The sequence below is a fragment of the Chanodichthys erythropterus genome, chromosome 16, assembly GCF_024489055.1.
Source record: "Chanodichthys erythropterus isolate Z2021 chromosome 16, ASM2448905v1, whole genome shotgun sequence".
NCBI lineage: Eukaryota > Metazoa > Chordata > Actinopteri > Cypriniformes > Xenocyprididae > Chanodichthys > Chanodichthys erythropterus.
The window spans coordinates 17,645,885-17,664,915 of record NC_090236.1 but is presented as its reverse complement, the minus strand read 5'-3'; the positions used below and the strand labels follow the sequence as shown (position 1 = coordinate 17,664,915).

Here is a 19,031-nt window from a genome sequence, read left to right as displayed (position 1 = left end):
TGGCCTTCTGCACATGAGACCCTTACAGTGGTGGCTCAGGACCAAGGGGTTTTCTCCGAGGGGAAATCCTTTTCGTATGATCAAAGTCACGCGGCGGTGCCTTCGTGCTCTGGTCATGTGGAAAAAGCCTTGGTTCCTGTCCCAGGGACCCGTGTTGGGATCTTCATGTCGTCGCGTAATGCTTACGACAGATGCGTCCCTCACGGGCTGGGGAGCGATCATGAGTGGTCGCTCAGCTCAAGGTCACTGGGAGGTACGCCAGCTCTCCTGGCACATAAATCGGCTGGAGATGCTGGCAGTGTTTCAGGCTTTGAAGCACTTCCTCCCCGACCTGAGGGGCCACCATGTGTTGGTTCAGACAGACAACACTACGGTGGTCTCCTACATAAATCACCAAGGGGGACTGCGGTCTCGGCCACTATGCAAACTGGTCAGTCACATCCTCCTGTGGACCCAGGGGAAATTACTCTCGCTAAAGGCGGCGTATATTCCGGGGTATTTGAATATGGGGGCGGACGCTCTGTCGAGGCAGAGCGCGAGTCCGGGGGAATGGAAGCTTCACTCAGAGGTAGTGGAGCTCACATGGAAAACATTCGGTCGAGCGGAAGTCGATCTCTTTGCCACAGAGGAGTCAACTCAATGCCCTCTGTGGTACTCTCTGAGGCACCCAGCTCCTCTGGGGTTGGATGCCATGATACAGACGTGGCCGAGGGGACGTCTGTATGCTTTTCCCCCAGTCTCTCTGCTCCCGGGAGTTCTGGACAAAGTCCGTCAGGAAGGGGTAGACCTGATATTGGTGGCTCCTTTCTGGCCAACAAGAATATGGTTTGCGGACCTAGTATCACTTCTTCACGGCTCTCCTCTGGAGCTTCCAGTCAGACAGGATCTCCTGTCCCAAGCGGGCGGCATGATTTTACATCCCCGTCCAGAAATGTGGAAACTGTGGGCCTGGCCCCTGAGGGGGCAAGGCTCATAGAATCTGGTCTCCCAACCGAGGTTGTGGAGACCATCCTTCAGTCCAGAGCTCCATCTACAAGGAAGCTTTATATGTATAAGTGGAAGGTTTTTCGCTACATGGTGTAACCATCATAGGGTGGACCCGGTCCACTCATCTGTCAGCTATGTGCTTCAATTCCTCCAAGAAAAGCTTTCAGAAGGCTTAACTCACTCCACATTAAAAGTGTATGTGGCTGCTATTTCAGCCTATCATGTTCCTATGGGTGGTGTCTTGGTAGGTCGAGACCCCTTAGTTGTTCGCTTCCTTCGTGGCGCGCTGAGGCTGAGGCCTTCAGTATGCCCAAAATCTCTGACCTGGGACTTAGCCATTGTGTTACAAGGGTTGGCTGAGGCGCCCTTTGAACCTTTGGAAGATGTGTCAGATAAAATGCTCACATTAAAGACTGTGTTTTTACTGGCCATCTCATCCTTGAAAAGGATAGGTGACCTTCAAGCTCTTTCGGTTTCACCATCATGTTTAGAGTTTGCACCAGGCATGGTTAAGGCCTTTCTACATACAAGGCCTGGTTACATTCCTAAGGTCCCCACTAGGGTCCCAGGTCCTATCGTTTTGGAGGCTTTTTATCCCCCTCCGTTTACTAATCCGGATCAGGAAAAACTTAATCTGCTGTGTCCTGTGAGGGCATTGGACGCTTATGTTCACAGAGCTGCCCTGTGGAGAAAATCAGACCAACTATTTGTATGTTATGGGTCCCCAAGTCGAGGGGGCCCAGCGTCTAAGCAGAGGATGAGTAAATGGGTGGTTGAGGCCATCTCATTGTCGTATAAAGCCCTGGGGCGTCCATGCCCCTTGGATGTTAGGGCACACTCAACTAGAGGTATGGCTGCTTCAAGAGCTCACATGTCAGGAGTTTCCTTGGCGGATATTTGTGGCGCTGCTGGATGGTCATCCCAGCACACCTTCATCAGATTTTATAATCTTAATGTGAGTAGTACTCCGGGTGCTTTGGTGTTACAAGATAGCAGCCAGGCACTCGGAGGCACGGCGTAGTGGGGACAGCGTTCCCATCACGTCACTGACGTAGCGTCGATAGTTCCCACGAAAGGGAACGTCTTGGGTTACGAGTGTAACCCTTGTTCCCTGAGTAAGGGAATGAGACGCTACGTCACGTTGCCGTACCTCCAGCATGCCTGGAGCGCTTACTTCAGACATATCACAGAAGCTAGCGTTCTTTGTTTCTGGGCATGCTTTATAGGTTCCGGTCCGCGACGTCGCCCACCTCTGACGTCACGTTCTCTCATTGGTTGGATACAATAGTGCTTCACGAACACAAAAATGCAGAGGATTCCCATCACGTCACTGACGTAGCGTCTCGTTCCCTTACTCAGGGAACAAGGGTTACACTCGTAACCCAAGACGTTTTCCGGCCTTGACCCTTAAACACAGAGATTGTTCAAGATTCTCTGAATCTTTGGATGATATTATGCACTGTAGATGATGATGACTTCAAACTCTTTGCAATGTTTCTCTTGCTCCACTATTTTTCGCCGCAGCATTGGGGGAATTGGTGATCCTCTGCCCATCTTGACTTTTGAGAGACACTGCCACTCTGAGAGGCTCTTTTTATACCCAATCATGTTGCCAATTGACCTAATAAGTTGCAAATTGGTCCTCCAGCTGTTCCTTATATGTACGCTTAACTTTTCCGGCCTCTTATTGCTACCTGTCCCAACTTTTTTGGAATGTGTAGCTCTCACGAAATCCAAAATGAGCCAATATTTGGCATGACATTTCAAAATGTCTCACTTTCAACATTTCATATGTTATCTATATTCTATTGCGAATAAAATATAAGTTTATGAGATTTGTAAATTATTGCATTCCTTTTTTATTCACAATTTGGACAGTGTCCCAACTTTTTTGGAATCGGGTTTGTACATTATAAAAACAGGGGAGTGCCTGCAACCCCTTCAGCCGTGACTTATTCACGATACAGCACTAGCCTTGAGTACCTTATTGCTTTTATAAAATGGTTTCCACACAATATTAAAGCCAAAAATATATCAATACAACTTTCATGAAGTAAACTTTCACTAAAAGCCTTCCTTCCACTGGAAAAAATATTCCCTGACCGTGAACAACAACAGAAGTTACATTATTATGCCATTAGACGGCAGCAAAGACTGTCAGTCAGTAGTGAAGACTTTTACATTGAAAAGACTGAATTGTTGTGAACACGGAACAAGATGCAACTGACAAATGCTTTGACTGCAAGGAAAATGCTAAATCTGAATGCAGTTAATAAACTTGCTCACTCGATCTCTTTCTCACAATACTTTTCTATTTAATACAGTAAGCTTCAATGAACAATATCAACTGAGAACAAAGTTTACCTTACTAAGAGTGGTTGCGATACATAGAACAGTTGGGTGAAGTGGTCATAGCTGTGTTTTATCGTGAATAAAACACAGCTATTGACCAATCAGAATTAAGGACAGTAACTAACCATTTTATAAATTAAATTACATTATTTCATTGGATAATTACGCTGTAACTACACCGTAAGTGACATACTGAAATATAGTGCAACCTATACATTTTTAGGTAACACTTTATTTTACAGTCCTGTTCCCCATGTACATACTATGCACTTATTATAGTAATTGCATTACTGGGTAATAACTAGGTACTAACCCTGAACCTACCCCTAAACCTAATCTTAAAGGGTTAGTTCACCCAAAAATATAATTCACACAATTTGTTTTTCCATGATTTGCTCACCTTCAAGCCATCCTGGGTGTATTTGACTATCTTCTTTCAGATGAACACAATCGGAGAAATATTTAAAAAATATCCTGGCTCTGTATGGCTGTATGGCTCCATGGGGTTAATAAAGGCCTTCTGAAATGAAGTGATGGGTTTTTGAAAGAAAAATATCCATATTTAAAACTTTATAAAGTAAAATAACTAAATTCCGATGGCCATATGCATCAATTTGTGTCGGAAGAGTAAACTCTGACCTGATGTGTGTGCAATGACGAACGAGGAGAGAGCAAAAAAAAAACAAAAAAAAAAACACCGGTCACGAATTACAAGTCTAAAACAAGAGAAATGTCGGATGATTTCAATATAAAAGAAGAGGAACTTCAGTTTGTTGCACAGCCCTATTTGTTTGAACCGCGAGAGACACCTTAAGCCGAGTTCAGACTGCACGATTTTCAAAGCAGTCGGGTCACTGTTCTTTTCACACTGCATGACTATCTTGGCCAGCATTCAGTCACTGCTGTGTTCAAACTGCACGATGGATCGGCGATAGAAGGTTTCACACTGCGTGACTTTACAATAGGAAGAATCGCCGACAACTCTGTCTGGCACGCAAACTACGTTTCACAACCAAACACACGCGAGACGTGACAAGGAAACAATGCGATATCACGCGTTCAAGACCGGAGTTCTCGTGCGAGACTGGCCCTGCGTTTCAATCAGCTCCCTAGCTCCCTAGGTAGTGAATAAGTATATGAAAGTGAATGTGGCTGATACCCTCATCAGTGCCCTGACTACTGAACTAGGGAGCTGATTGAGACACACGGTGGGATTATTATTAAAAATAGTAGTCCGCAAGAAGCTTGAAATATGAATTGCCTGTGCGCTGATTTGCAGCGAAAACAACATAAATAAAAGAAGAATATGGAGAAGGAAATGTTTGGGGAGACTGTGGATTGTGTGTTCTACAAAGACAGTTGGAACTAAATAAATAACTTTTCAATGTGCTGCTGTTGCGGATGGTCAATCAAATGTTTGTGCTTTGTTTTTGTGTGATGTAATTGTAATGTTTATCTGAAACGAAGACATGCTTGCTGATATTATGGTCTATAACTCCTCCCTGAGCTCCCCGCTGTTCTGTATTTGCTCTCTCATTGGCTGTCGGTCATTGCCGATGTAGTTTTCAGTCAGAACACTTTTCACACTGCATGATTTTGAATCGCCGACAGGTCCAGATATTTAGCATGCCAAATATCTCACGGGTGTCGGCGACTCGTCGGCGATTCTCTCATATCGTGTCTTTGCTCATTCACACTGCGTTATTGTCACTCGCGTGAACGAGCACCGATTTGCCTGTGATTTCGGGCATTTGTCGGCGATTTCTCAAAACCTGTCGGCGAGCCAAAATCGGGGCTAAAATCGTGCAGTCTGAACTCGGCTTTAGCTTACGATACTCCTACATTGTGCGTCATACATTGCATCAGAAGAATTCATTTGGCGCAAGTCGACTTGCGCAGTATGTGTACGGTCGTCTGGCAGAAGCTAGTTATTTTAGATTATAAAGTTTTAAATATGGATATTTTTCTTACAAAAACCTACCTTTATTAACCCCATGGAGTTGTATGGATTATATTTATGATGGATGGATGCATTTATTTTTGGCTTCAAAACAGGCAGCCATTCACTACCATTATAAATCTTTGGAGAGCAAGAATATTTTTGAATATATCTCCGATTGTGTTTGTCTGAAAGAAGATGGCTTGAGGGTAAGTAAATCATGGGATAATTTTCATTTTTGGGTAAACTATCCCTTTAACCCATGTAGTTACCTTATATTACCCAGTACTTTCTTAGGTAAGTACATGTAAGTGTACATACTGTAAAATAAAGAGCAACCCATTTTTATTTTGTCTCTAGGCTACAATGCCTTGTATATTATGTACTAAATGTATATCCTAGCAAAAACATTTCCTTATAAAAAGCTAGGTAATACTCATAATATCTGATTCAACAAAATTTTGTATAAAACTGAAAAATAAAAACCACTTTTAGGAGTACAGAGAGAGAGATGGCTTCAAATGTAACAGATTTAGCCATAAAATGTTTCACGAGGTCTTCCAAGCTTGAGAGGCAAAATAAATATTGATCTATTGATGGATCTTTTAAAGAAATTTAGTATCTTTACCTGCTACAGGTTCTTTGGTGGGGTACAGTTTGTTGTCGACTGTCATGCTGATGTCATAGAACACTTCCTCTTCATCTCGATCTGCATCAAGCTGTATAAACAAGAAAGCACTTGTGTCAGGCATTCTGGGCTCTTGAGGGTAGACAGAGAAAAATGGCCCTAAACATATCTTACTGTATCAAATATTGTTTTTGATTCATTTTCAAATATGCTTTTGATTTTACCAAGTAATAATAAGCTTTACAACTACACATAGATACATAATATAGTACTGTGCAAAAGTCTTAGGCCACCATTAGTTGTTGTTTTAGCAATGGTATAATGATCATATATAATTATTTATCAGTCTCTTTATTAGAATATAACCAGAAAATACAGGAAATTTGTATGCAGTTAAAAAAAAAAAAACAACAGAAAAAGACTTCTATAGGCTAAAGTGGCAAGTATTTAGTGACCTCCCCTTAAACATGAGCAATAGCAGGAACCTGGCTCTCTTAAATCTAAATGGAATGGAAAAGGAATGGAAGAAGGTCACACTAAATACTGATTTGCTTAAAGAAGCTATTTTTTTTTTTTTTTTTTACATTTTGTGTACATATTAAAGACCAAAAAATAAATATGGATGGTCATTAAAACATTGCTAAAACAACAAAGCTGGTGGTTGCCTAAGACTTTTGCACAGCACTGTATATAATGAGGCAGTTGAATGTATATAATGAGACTGAATTTTGGTTGGGTATAATGAGTTTCATTAGGTGGCCCAACACAGTCACATAAACAAGATTTCTAACAGCAGGGGTGCATCGATCTAAGGCTTGGCCAGAGATTCATCATTCATTCATGGTGTGATTCATCAGTGTAAGCAGGCTTCTTCACAATCTAACCATTCACTTCTTGAACACTGTAAAAGGATAAGAGCAGAACATATACCTGCACACTCAGTTCTAGTGCTTAGTACTGAACTGCAGAGGACTGAAAAACCTTTATGAGACACTTCACAGGAACCTTGTCTAAGTAATGCACTGTGACAAAACAAAACCCAAGGTAAAAAAAAAAAAAAAAACTTGACAAATGGGGAGGCAAAGCGACGACCCCCTCCGAACTGTCTGAATGTTTCCATGACAACAGACTATAAGGGGCCACAACGTAGCAGGTAGTGCGTGGGAGTGTCCCTCGAGCTTCAGAAGACTGTGTACCTGTCATATCATTATTGGATTCACAGAAAGGTGTTGATTAATAGAAAAGAAAAACTTACATTTATTGGGTTTTCCAACCTTTCCTGACTCAAAGACTGTCGGCCAAAATGTACTAGCCACACAGAAAATGTCTAGCCAAAGTCCACCTTCTATCTTTTTTTTTTTCTATCTTTATCTATTTTTACATAAACTGTCTGAAATACAGTCTCATGTAGTTTTCTTCCTTAAAAAGTAAAATGGGGGTCCCATTTTACTGACTTATTTCCATATTTATAGACCATGGTATTCATCTGGTACTTCAAAATAGTATCTGGCCATGGTACAAGTTCAGAAAACATGATACTTACTGTTAGATCAAGCATTGCATTTGTTCTTTTGGTATTTCTGTGCATATACTAGAAGTTGGAACAAAGAATAGGAACAATTCATTTTGATTCAATTCCCATTTTGCATTATGAGATCTATAGATGGGTCACAGTTCAATCTAATCAAATCCAATCTGATTCAATTATTGTTTCCAAAAATATGCTGAAAACAAATGTAAGTAGAGACAAATTGCACTTTAGTCAAACACTGACAAAAAAATGCATCAGGCTTGACAATCGCAGCGCAAAAATCTTAATTATGATTAAGAATTGCGTCAAGAAATACATTTATTATTGATCTAATAAAAAAGGATAAAGTCACGTTAACAAAAAAGAACAAAAAAAAAATGTTCACAGATTTGCATATCATGGGAAAATAAACAAATAGGGAATTAAAGCAAAATTCTAAGTACATTACAGTATATTCTACAAATATTTAAAATATATTCATATTAAAGGTGCTCTAAGTGATGTCACACGTTTTTAGGCCAAAACATTTTTTGACACATACAGCAAACATCTCCTCACTATCTGCTAGCTGCCTGCCCCCTGAACACACTGTAAAAAAACGCGGTCTCTGTAGTCGCCACAAGCTCCAAAAATGGCAATAAAAACAAACTGGTGCAGCCTGGACCACAAAACATAATAAACATGCTCCAGCCAATAACCGACAAGAATGATTTCAAATACGCGTTCATGACTGTTTCAGGAGGCACGGAGGGGAGGGGGAGCAGGAGGAGGAGGGAGGGTCTAGCTAGCCTCTGTTTTGTTTGACAACACTTCGAGCGTCAACAGAAAGTTACCACACCCAGGATCACTTAGAGCACCTTTAAATTGCCATTGGAAAGGAAACAACATTTAACATACTTTGATCATATGGAGACACACGATTATAAATAATGATGCAGAAATCCTCAAAAAATGTTTTATTACAATTTTATGTCCAATTGTTTCTACTGTAGCAAAAGTGCAGGTGTAATACATCCTCTGTAGCACTCTGAGTATTATTGCTGTCATGAAAAATGATTATTACATTCTATTATAAATGCACACAATTATATATTGTTGTGTGTGCTTTTTATATACATTTCAATAGTGTCAGAATGAACTCTCATTGAAGCTGTGGCTTAGGCTTTAGTCACTCTCTCCAGCGTCACAAAACAGTCTTTGATATAGGTCAGCCTAATAGTAATTGTAGGCATTCTCTTGTTTTGTTTCTTAGAAAAAAAAAGTCATAAATGGCCAAACACAACTGAAACAAATGTGTCAACACTGCTTAGTGGGAGAGCAATCCCATTTCAGAGTGCTAAAGTGGTACAGGGTATTCATTTTCTAAGGTAGAGAGAGAGAGAGAGAGAGAGAGAGAGAGAGAGAGAGAGAGAGAGAGAGAGAGAGAGAGAGAGAGAAAACATATTCCAGTTCCTTGCAGCAGAGTCAAATCCATCTCTGAGGTTTGAGCTTAACACTCATGATAAAATGGCAGATCATGCAGGGTGACCGAACTGTTCCAGACTGCTAAAACTGCTGTTCACTTTTCTCTTGTGACCATCTAGATGTAGACTCAACAAAATATACACTTCACTCTATTGCTATTCTAAGGTTGTGGATCTGAAGTGTATACTTTTAATAACTTGTGTGACTGCCCCATAAAACGAATTATATACTGAAAATAACTGTATGAAAATAACTGTATAGATAACATAAGTTTTAATGCTCATGGATTCAGAAAAGAAGTGAAAGTTTAATGATTCAAGTTCATAGGGCAAAAATGTTTTGCTCCACCATTAACCCTTGACACTTTCCCGGTCAGCTTTATTTATTTATTTTTTTTTTTTTTTTCACACAAATCTTTCATGGCCTTCAGAATATTTTGTTGTGTGCATATCTGAACATGCAATATATCAAAAGAAAGAACTGAGCCTCTTTGTTTAAAACTTTTTTATTTATTTATTTATTTTTTTATAGCTTCATGCATACTTGAAATGTGGTTTAGATTCATAAAAGCTGAGAAAATTGCATTGTTTTTTTAAGACTACAATGCTTTAATCACTTATTTCTGCTTCTTTTTTTTTTTTTTTTTTTTTTTTTTTTTGCCTGTGTTTGCCAGATGCTGAATGTATAATGGGGAACGAGCTCTGGTGAGGACAGTGATGATGGTAAAAAGCATCTGCTCAAATTGAACCCTTCCATGTTCCAAAGGCTAACAAAATATGCTTTATTTTATTTTATTATTTTGTAATTGTTATTAAAATAGCAGGAGAGTTTTATACTAGTGCAGCAGTGAGAGATTCATCCATGTTAGATATAGATCTGGGGTCGCTAAAGACCCGAATATGTAATAATGATTGGTGAAACATTCATGCATTTAAGTTTTTTTTTTTTTTGTTTGTTTGTTTTTTTAAATACTCAAGCAGCAACATAATGCAGGCAGTCTATATTATATTACCCTACAGTTACAGAGTGACAAGAAAAAAATATAATATATCAAAATAAATTAACCCCTGAGACCTAAACATAAGCACACAATTTTGTTTAGCTGTCATTTCAGAGCAGGGTTACAAAGATTTTTTTTTTTTCTCCAGGAATTAACATCAAACCCCATATGACGACACCAAAGAGACTCAACATCAACTCAATATAGATGGCTAATTAAATCAGTCTATTTTTTGCTATGAAGGGATGAACTTCAATCAAACCTCAATGATCAATTATCACTCTCTCTTGCAGCAGTTACACTTAAAAAGGTTAGAACAACGCTCTGTTGGAATGCAGGAATTGCTCAGATACGAGATCCAAGGCGAAGGAAACAAACAATAATGTCACAGTTTGATTCTAAATTTGTGTGTTGTTTGTGTGTGTTACTTTTTATCTGTAATGCATGTAAGACAGTGCAATGTAATTATAGACCTCAATTGACATCAATCAAAATTTGTTGCAGGACAAAGGCCAGATAATGAGCAAGATATTGAGGTCCAGGCCATTGATTCTGGCAGAATTTAAAGGCAACTGGTTATATATTATTTTGAAAATATCATTTGAGAGGCTTCATAAGTTATTTGATTTTATCTTGTATACGTCTAACAGATCTGCCAGTCTTTCTTCATGATGAGGTTCTTCAAAAGGACACAGCCAGGAACAGCACATGGTTTGAAGGACTTTTCCACTTTTTATTCGTATAACATTTAGAAATAATAGTATCTATCCTTCTTCCTCCTCATTACCTCACTGCGACTGGATGGAACAAATTTCTGACATGCAAATTAATTGTTGATGTGCAAAGCAAGTGGTTAAGCTGCAATCTGTTTTCTGACAATCAAATATTTTATGTAGTCTACTTTCAAAATGAAATGTGGTTATCAGGTTTGTAATGTATTTGAGTAAAGGTAATTAGTTACTATACTTAAGTATCTTTTTGGCTACTCTGTAGATGTACTGAGTATCAAAGATAGTAGCAACTCTCTCTTGACTCTCTTTACTACATTTTTAATAAGTATATGTAGTTTTTACTCCAATACATTTATGATGAGTAATGCAACATTTTGCATGGAACCTAAATTTTTCTGCAGTGGTTTATTTCTGCTACAAAAAAAGTGATATTGTCTTCTAAAAGGCATAGCAAATACTATATCTCATGCGTTTTGCCCTTACTCTACCAAATTTGTCAACAAGGCTACTTATGCGAATGCAGGTGCATACAGGTTGTAAATCAAAGGTGTTTTGTCATTCATATTTCATCTGTAAAACACTACATATTTGCAGCACATTTTTCGAATGCAAACACACTGCTTTCAAAAATGATAAAAGCAAATTCAAATCAGAATGATTGCAAACTTCTTGCATTTCTCTAGGAATTATATTGAAATAAAATCTTAGAAAAATATTTACAATAAAATTACATAATTATGCCAAACACAACTAATTGCAATTTTGGCTGAAAGCTTACCCAGGTGTCCTATTTTTAGTCTTTTTTTCTTTTTTCTTTTCTTTTTTCTGTCATCTTTTGGCAAATTGGGGGATTGGCTTCAGAATGATTTTGTTTGGAAACATGGATTAAGTAAGACACATGGGGAAAGAAGAGTGGCAGAGAGAGGGAGGTCTGGAACCCTCAAAGTACTGTCCATCCATCCATCCATCCACTCATCCATCCATCCATCCATCTCCAAGTGCTTGTCCTATGTATGGTCATGGAGAAGCTGGAGTCTTTCCCAGTGTCTCCGATCATAGACAGGAAAACACCCTGGACAGATGGCCGGTCCATCACAGGGACGACACACTCGCACATATTCATATTCACACTCCATGTTCATTACACCTACGGGCAATCTTACAGTCTCCAATTCACCTGTCCTGTATGTCTTTGGATTGTGGGAAACTCACAGGAAACTAACATTAACACGAAGAGAACAAAAAAAACTCCACACAGAAAGACTCCTTCACAGCTGGCACTCCAATACTGCACACACATGATTATACTATACATGTTGGTGATTTTTGTTGTTGTTGTTGTAATTATTATTGCTTCAGGATTTTTTCCAAGTTTTTGTTTTACACAAGTAAATTACTATATGTAAATATATTAATTCTTATTACATATGCTGTGATACAGTCAGTAAAATGAAAAGATGTTATTCTTATCCTATAATGAAATACTGATTTGTGTGAAAAATCATTAAAGGTGCCCTTGACTCAAAAATTGAATTTACCCTGGCATAGTTAAATAACAAGAGTTCAGTACATGGAAAAGACATACAGTGAGTCTCAAACTCCATTGTTTCCTCCTTCTTATATAAATCTCATTTGTTTAAACAACCTCCGAAGAACAGGCGAATCTCAACATAACACAGACTGTTACGTAACAGTCGGGGTGTACGCCCCAATATTTGCATATGCCAGCCCACATTCCCAACAATTATCAAAGGCATTACACAAGGGCAGCGAGTTAACGTCTGGATCTGCACACAGCCGAATCATCAGACTAGGTAAGCAAGAATAACAGCGAAAAATGGCAGATGGAGCAATAATAACTGACATGATCCATGATATCATGATATTTTTAGTGATATTTGTAAATTGTCTTTCTAAATGTTTCGTTAGCATGTTGATAATGTACTGTTAAATGTGGTTAAAGTTACCATCGTTTCTTACTGTATTCACGGAGACAAGACTGTCGTTATTTTCATTTTTTAAACACTTGCAGTCTGTATAATTCATAAACACAACTTCATTCTTTATAAATCTCTCCAACAGTGTAGAATTAGCCGTTAGCCACGGAGCCCAGCCTCAGATTCACTCAGAATTAAACTTTTAACATCAAAATAAATACTTTACTCACATAATTCGAACCATGCATACAGCATGCATGACGAACATCTTGTAAAGATCCATTTGAGGGTTATATTAGCTGTGTGAACTTTGTAAATGCGCTGTAATATAGTTGACAGCTCGTGTGGCAGGAAGCTCGCGTCTTAAAGGGGCGGCGTCGAGTGAAATCAGTGCATAGTTAATGGTGCCCCAAAATAGGCAGTTAAAAAAATTAATTAAAAAAAATCTATGGGGTATTTTGAGCTGAAACTTCACAGACACATTCAGGAGACACCTTAGACTTATATTACATCTTGTAAAAAAACTTTCGTGGGCACCTTTAAAACTTCAAAGATCAAAGTTAATCATTTATGTAATGCTCCCTGTTGTTAGTGTTTTTTTAAGGTAAGTGTGTTATGAATGTCACGTATATTTCTGAATGAGAACTGTTGCCAGTGTTATGGTGAAATGAGACATATATAAAGTCTTTTGGAAGATTGTTTGGCCAAGATTCATGTTGGTAATGCAGAATGTATGAAGAGTTTTGAAAAAGTGGTTTCAGTATCGAATGCTTGTTTTTCACTGGCATGTTTCTTAGGTGTTGAGGACTAGTGCATCTTTGAACCTATGTTCAGTATGAGTAAAAAATGTCTAGGTTACGTATGTAACTCTCGTTCCCTGAAGGAGGGAATGGAGACGTTACGTCAGAGACTGACGAAATGGGGTCTTGCCAAGAGCCAAATCACCTTCGAGTGTTAACAAAACAAGCCAATGATACGAAGAGTATCTTGGTCTGCGGAATTTGCATGCGCAAGCTCCGCCCCGCAGTGTGGGTATATAAGAAGCAGCGCGAGCAACTCGCATTCAAGTCTTCGTTGAGGAGCCGAGCCAAGTGACCCGGCTGTTCAGCGGAACAGCAATTGTGGCAAGGGGACGTAACATCTCCATTCCCTCCTTCAGGGAACGAGGGTTACATACGTAACCTAGACGTTCCCTATCAGTCGGTCACTTTGACGTGACAAAATGGGATCCCTACTAAAACGCCACAATAGCTGTCTTCCAGTGAACAGTGTGAGAACAGTACCTTGCTGTGAGAGCACGATAGAAGGACCATACGCACAGAGCACACTGGGTAGCATACCAAGGAGTATGCTAACAGGCTGCCTACTCGAGGAGGACTTACAGACTATCCGCACAGCGGGGTGGAATTACACGTCAGCATAGCAAGAGGCTTGCTAGGGGAAGACACATGCTCCAAGGAGACTTAAGTGGAATACACACGTGGGATTACCCGCAGGGAATCACAACACATGGAAGCATCTAGTCTAACATAAGGGCTGACCGAAGGGGCAAGCATGTAATGTAGACATCTACAGTGCTGGAAGAACCCAGTGTTCTGATAAGGAACTTACTGAGAGATAGTGCATACATCCAATCTGTAGAGTGGAATGGCGCAGCAAGCGAATGACACCGAGCGGATCCAGCTACTGGCCCGAAGGGACGAGTATATGAGAGGATAACGGCTCTACACAGAGATTATAAAATCTTGCAAATGTGTTAGGTGTCGCCCAGCCAGCAGCTCTACAAATATCTGTCAGTGAGGTGCCACGCGCCAACGCCCAAGAGGAAGCAACACTCCTGGTTGAGTGAGCTCTCTCTCTCTCCAGCGGGATCAAAGGAACCACAGGTGCACCTTCGGTGGGGCAGCGAGACGGAACAGACGGCCCTGGTATGGGAGGCATAGCGTTGTAGGGGTCTGCACAGTCTCAAGGATGAGCAGGTCCCACCATAAACTGTGTTTAAGCCTCAATTCACAGAACTTTGGTTTGTAAATCTTACATCGATTCTGGCCCGGAAGACACTAATGGATCACGAGACTCTTTTTATGACTATTTCGATAAGTCCCTAAACTCTCCTCTGTGACTTCAAAGGAGATGCGAACACCACGGATAGGGTTTCGAGGAGACAGGACCGAATTCCAAACGGTCATAAAAAGGAAAATACACGCACGCACCCACAGACACACACACATACAAAGCCCTACATAAAGACTGTATACACAAATATTATACCTGCAAATATGAATGTATCTGCCACTATGGTGCTTGTTGCATGTATGTGTTACTAATGTAGAATCGTAGAATTGACTGTAGTAGGTTAGTTTTCATGTTAAACGATAGTATTAGAGTAGAAAGTGTATCTTCTTTATGGGATGAGAGACACCTGTCGAGTTTGATCTCTCCGTAAAGCTGTGAGTCCGAGCTATTCACCCATGTACGTTACATTTCTGTCAAATGCATCGTTCAATGTTTAATAGCACTATGAAGAAAATGCACCGATTTAACATACCATAAATTAACTCGTTGGACAGGACAAAGGGATGTGGAAAACCGCCAAATTGCAACTCTATCATTGGAGGACGTTATCAAGAAGGCGTTCTGGCCTGTTGTCCTTATACCAGGACACACGTCTTTTCGATGCACAAGTTTTCTGCACGAGTTCCTGCCGTCAAGACGGACTCTGTTCTTCTTTTTCTGGTCACATTACTACAGTTAAACCTTCGTTTGAAACTTCGCCGAAACAACCTCCGGAAGAAGAAACAACTATCAAACCGAGCGCTCCGAAACTCTAAGCACCCCAACAAACCTATGCAAGTATAACGTTTTTACGATTTTAAATACTGAGTTTCCTTGCTGGCTCTTAAAGGTGACTGTTGCAATTTGCCATGCTTTGATCATCTCTTTCGTTTCTTTCACCTATATGTATTTGTATCTACTTGTGTACATTTATCCATATAACCTTTGTATTACCCGTTCTTTATATTAAATACATCATATCCGTGCTTATTTTGTTCACTTGCTCATTTAGCAACAAGCGAGTCACTTTAACATTCTGATTCTAATATCCTGGCTTTACGTTTGGATGCTACCATAGAAATTTATCTTCGTGGCCAGAGGGTAATATTTCTGTCGTAAGAGTCTGTGGAACTTACCGGTTTGCTGGATGGACCGATAGTTCTCTACATAATTATTAAAACAGAACTAATCATATATGTGATTGATTATAATTCATTGTAGTTAATTCACCATATATGGTTAATTCCCCCTTGGGTCGGTATGTGCATAATAATAATTCATATAACCTTATGAATTATGATATTCATATTCCACCCATAAATTGATTAATAACGGTACAACCGTTACAGCGTCCCATAATAAAGGTAGCGTCTGAAACCGTGGAGTGACAGAGGGGGCTCTGTGAGAAGGCACAGCGTTCTCGGGCCGGCTCTGAAGGGAAAGAGGGGAGGGGGGAAGAGAGTGTTGCGGAACAGAGCACACTGTCAACCGTGCCCTCTTTGGACCCGGAGATAGAGGAAACAGCTCTTTTTGTGAGGATATGGGTACCACTGGCAGAGCCAGTGGTGAGGATGGAAGGGTTCTCCCCCAGCCCTCCTGCGGGGGAAGGAGCGGCCCTGCTACCGACTCTTGAAGAGCTGTCGTCTCCGACTCCGGGTCGCCCGTCTCAGGAACGCCGCTTCTTAGCCTGATGCCGCCTTCCCACGGCTGTCTCCTCGCTGCAGCCGGGGTGGAGGCTGCTGCTGTGGCCGAGCGGGAGCAGAGGAAGCTGCGGGCGAGGAGGCTGATTAGTCGGGTTGTTCCACACCGTCACCCTCAGATCGCCCTGGCCACCAGCCGAAGATCGAGGTGTGGCAGAGGGGACTCGATACTGTTTAAGGTAATCGAGTCTCGATCTAAGCATCTTGATGGTCATGTTCCCACAATGAGAACATGAACCATCCACGAAAGCCGCCTCAGCGTGCTGGAAACCCAAACACGTGAGGCAGCGATCATGGCAGTCAAGAGGCGCCATATAGCGACCGCACACAGAAACACACGGGCGGTACGACATCTTTAAAAAGACGCGACCTTAAACCTGTAAGCTGTTTTAGGAAAATGCTCTTTTGGTACTGAAGTGCTCAGGGGAAACAGGCAAGGCAGGAACAATGGAATCCACTGAAACGCGCCGTCACACCAATACTGTAGAGACTCGTCCTGTAGAACAGGCAACGATGTGCTCGGCTCCGAAGCGAAAGCTTGAATGCGAGTTGCTCGCGCTGCTCCTTATATACCCACACTGTGGGGCGGAGCTTGCGCATGCAAATTCCGCAGACCAAGATAATCTTCGTATCATTGGCTCGTTTTGTTAACACTCGAAGGTGATTGGGCTCTCGGGCGAGACCCCATTTCGTCAGTCTCTGACGTAACGTCAAAGTGACTGACTGAAAGGGAACAGAATAATCAGATAATCAAAGACTTTTAACTTGTGGCTTGTAACTTGTAATGGAATCATTACTCAAGCATGGTTTTTAGGTAATCTTTATATTAGGCATCCTCAAATAGCGGATCTTGGTCCAGTTCCGGACCCTGGCTTGGTAAGGAAAGACAATTATTTACTGCTTTGGTTCTTGTGAGCCAATATCCTCATCTTTGATGACTCTTTCTGTTTTCTGTTTTTTTTTTTTTTTTGTTTGTTTGTTTTGTTTTGTTTTGTTTTTCTCTACAAAGTACTGCTTCCCAGATGAAAAACTATAGCTATTCCAAAAAGTATTGTCCAGACCGCTGGGAAGGAAATATAGAGACCGGACCTCTTGGAACTTTAATTGGATACCCCTGCAGACATTATGTATGATGTACCATGTTTTTGTGAACCTTATCTTCCTGTCAAAGCATAATGAGTTAGTTAACAGCACTAATTATAACATTCTGTATTCATCAGAGATGCTACTTTATTCTCCTCTCAAACAGAATAATGAAGGTCGCTTTACCATAGCAACAAGTTGAAGAAATCACAGAAGGCACAAGAGAATCCCAAACAGCATTCCCTGAATCATTCATCATATCACTGTCATTTCTTACACCTTTAAAATGAACTTCACCAAGGGCTATCCATAGTCAGTGCTTACTTCAAACTCCAACAACCAATTTTAGCAGATGTGCAGATGTTTTTCCACACAACATCTGCACCTGCAACTTTCTTCTTCCCCTCCAATAGTGAGTTTAACACATCTCTAAAAACGAGGGATCTGAATATCCAGCCAGCTTAACAGGTTGGGCTCAGTCAGATCATCACTGAGTCATACTCTGCCACATACACATACACTATCAGCACATATGGTGCCCTGCTGTTTAGCACAAAACCTGCTAAACTGCTGTTCTTACTTGGGTTGCAAATTTACCTTCATTCGAAAAAAAGAAAGAAAGAAAGAAAGAAAGAAAGAAAGAAAGAAAGAAAGAAAGAAAGAAAGAAAGAAAGAAAGAAAGAAAGAAAGAAAGAAAAAGAAAGAAAGAAAGGTGTCATCATGCATTGCAAATTATAGGATGTTTTGTGAAATGGCTTTAACTAGTATCCATATTGTATTTATATGAAATATTGTATTCATTTATTTATTGTAGCAAATTATATGTAATGATAATTACATTTAGTCTACATTTAGTCTAACAATTACTTTGCTTTTGTTTAATATTTATATTTTGTTTTATTAGATATATAAAAATAATTAAAAAAAAAAGCATAGTGAAATAAAGTTTGTGGTAAAAAATATTAACGTCACTCCATTAAATATGTCAGAAAAGTCAAATTGATATGGGAAATGTCACAGCAAATAACTAAATTAATAATATAATATAATATAATATAATATAATATAATATAATATAATATAATATAATATAATATAATATAATATAATATAATATAATATAATATAATATAATATAATATAATATAATATAATTGTCACAGACACGCCAGGCTCCACCTCACCACAGTACCCACGCACCCAATCACCAGCATACTAATCACCGCCACCTGCATCTCATTCACTCTGCAATCACCAGCACTTCAAAACCACCACACTCACACACACTCACTGTCCGGTCTCGTTTGCAATACCTTGTGTTAATGCTTACCTTAAGGACTCCCCTTCATCATACTTACCTGCTCCAGCGATCTCCTTCATCTCCTTCGTCTCCTGGTCCCTTCGTGTGCTTACCCTTCTGTGTGTGTGAGTGTCTCCAACGTCTCCCTCCATTTCACTTCAGCTCCTGGATAATCAACCATACAAGGACAGTATTACTCTCTATTCATCTCTCAAGAACCCGATAACAGCCATTTCCACTCTGTGTTCTCATATTGTTCCAATAAACTCACCTGGATTGCTTTTATCTCTGCCTCCGTGTCTATATCATAACAGAAGACCGGAC

At 40.1% G+C, this 19,031-nt stretch overlaps 1 protein-coding gene across 1 annotated transcript in view; it reads right to left on the bottom strand.

The window, feature by feature from the left end:
• The window catches only part of ak5 (adenylate kinase 5), a 139,767-nt gene that overhangs the window by 61,034 nt on the left and 59,702 nt on the right, over window positions 1-19,031 (bottom strand). The window contains exon 7 of the mRNA XM_067362955.1: window positions 5,907-5,997. Within this exon, the coding sequence (XP_067219056.1) occupies window positions 5,907-5,997 (91 nt within the window). The remainder of the gene's footprint in view (window positions 1-5,906; window positions 5,998-19,031) is intronic.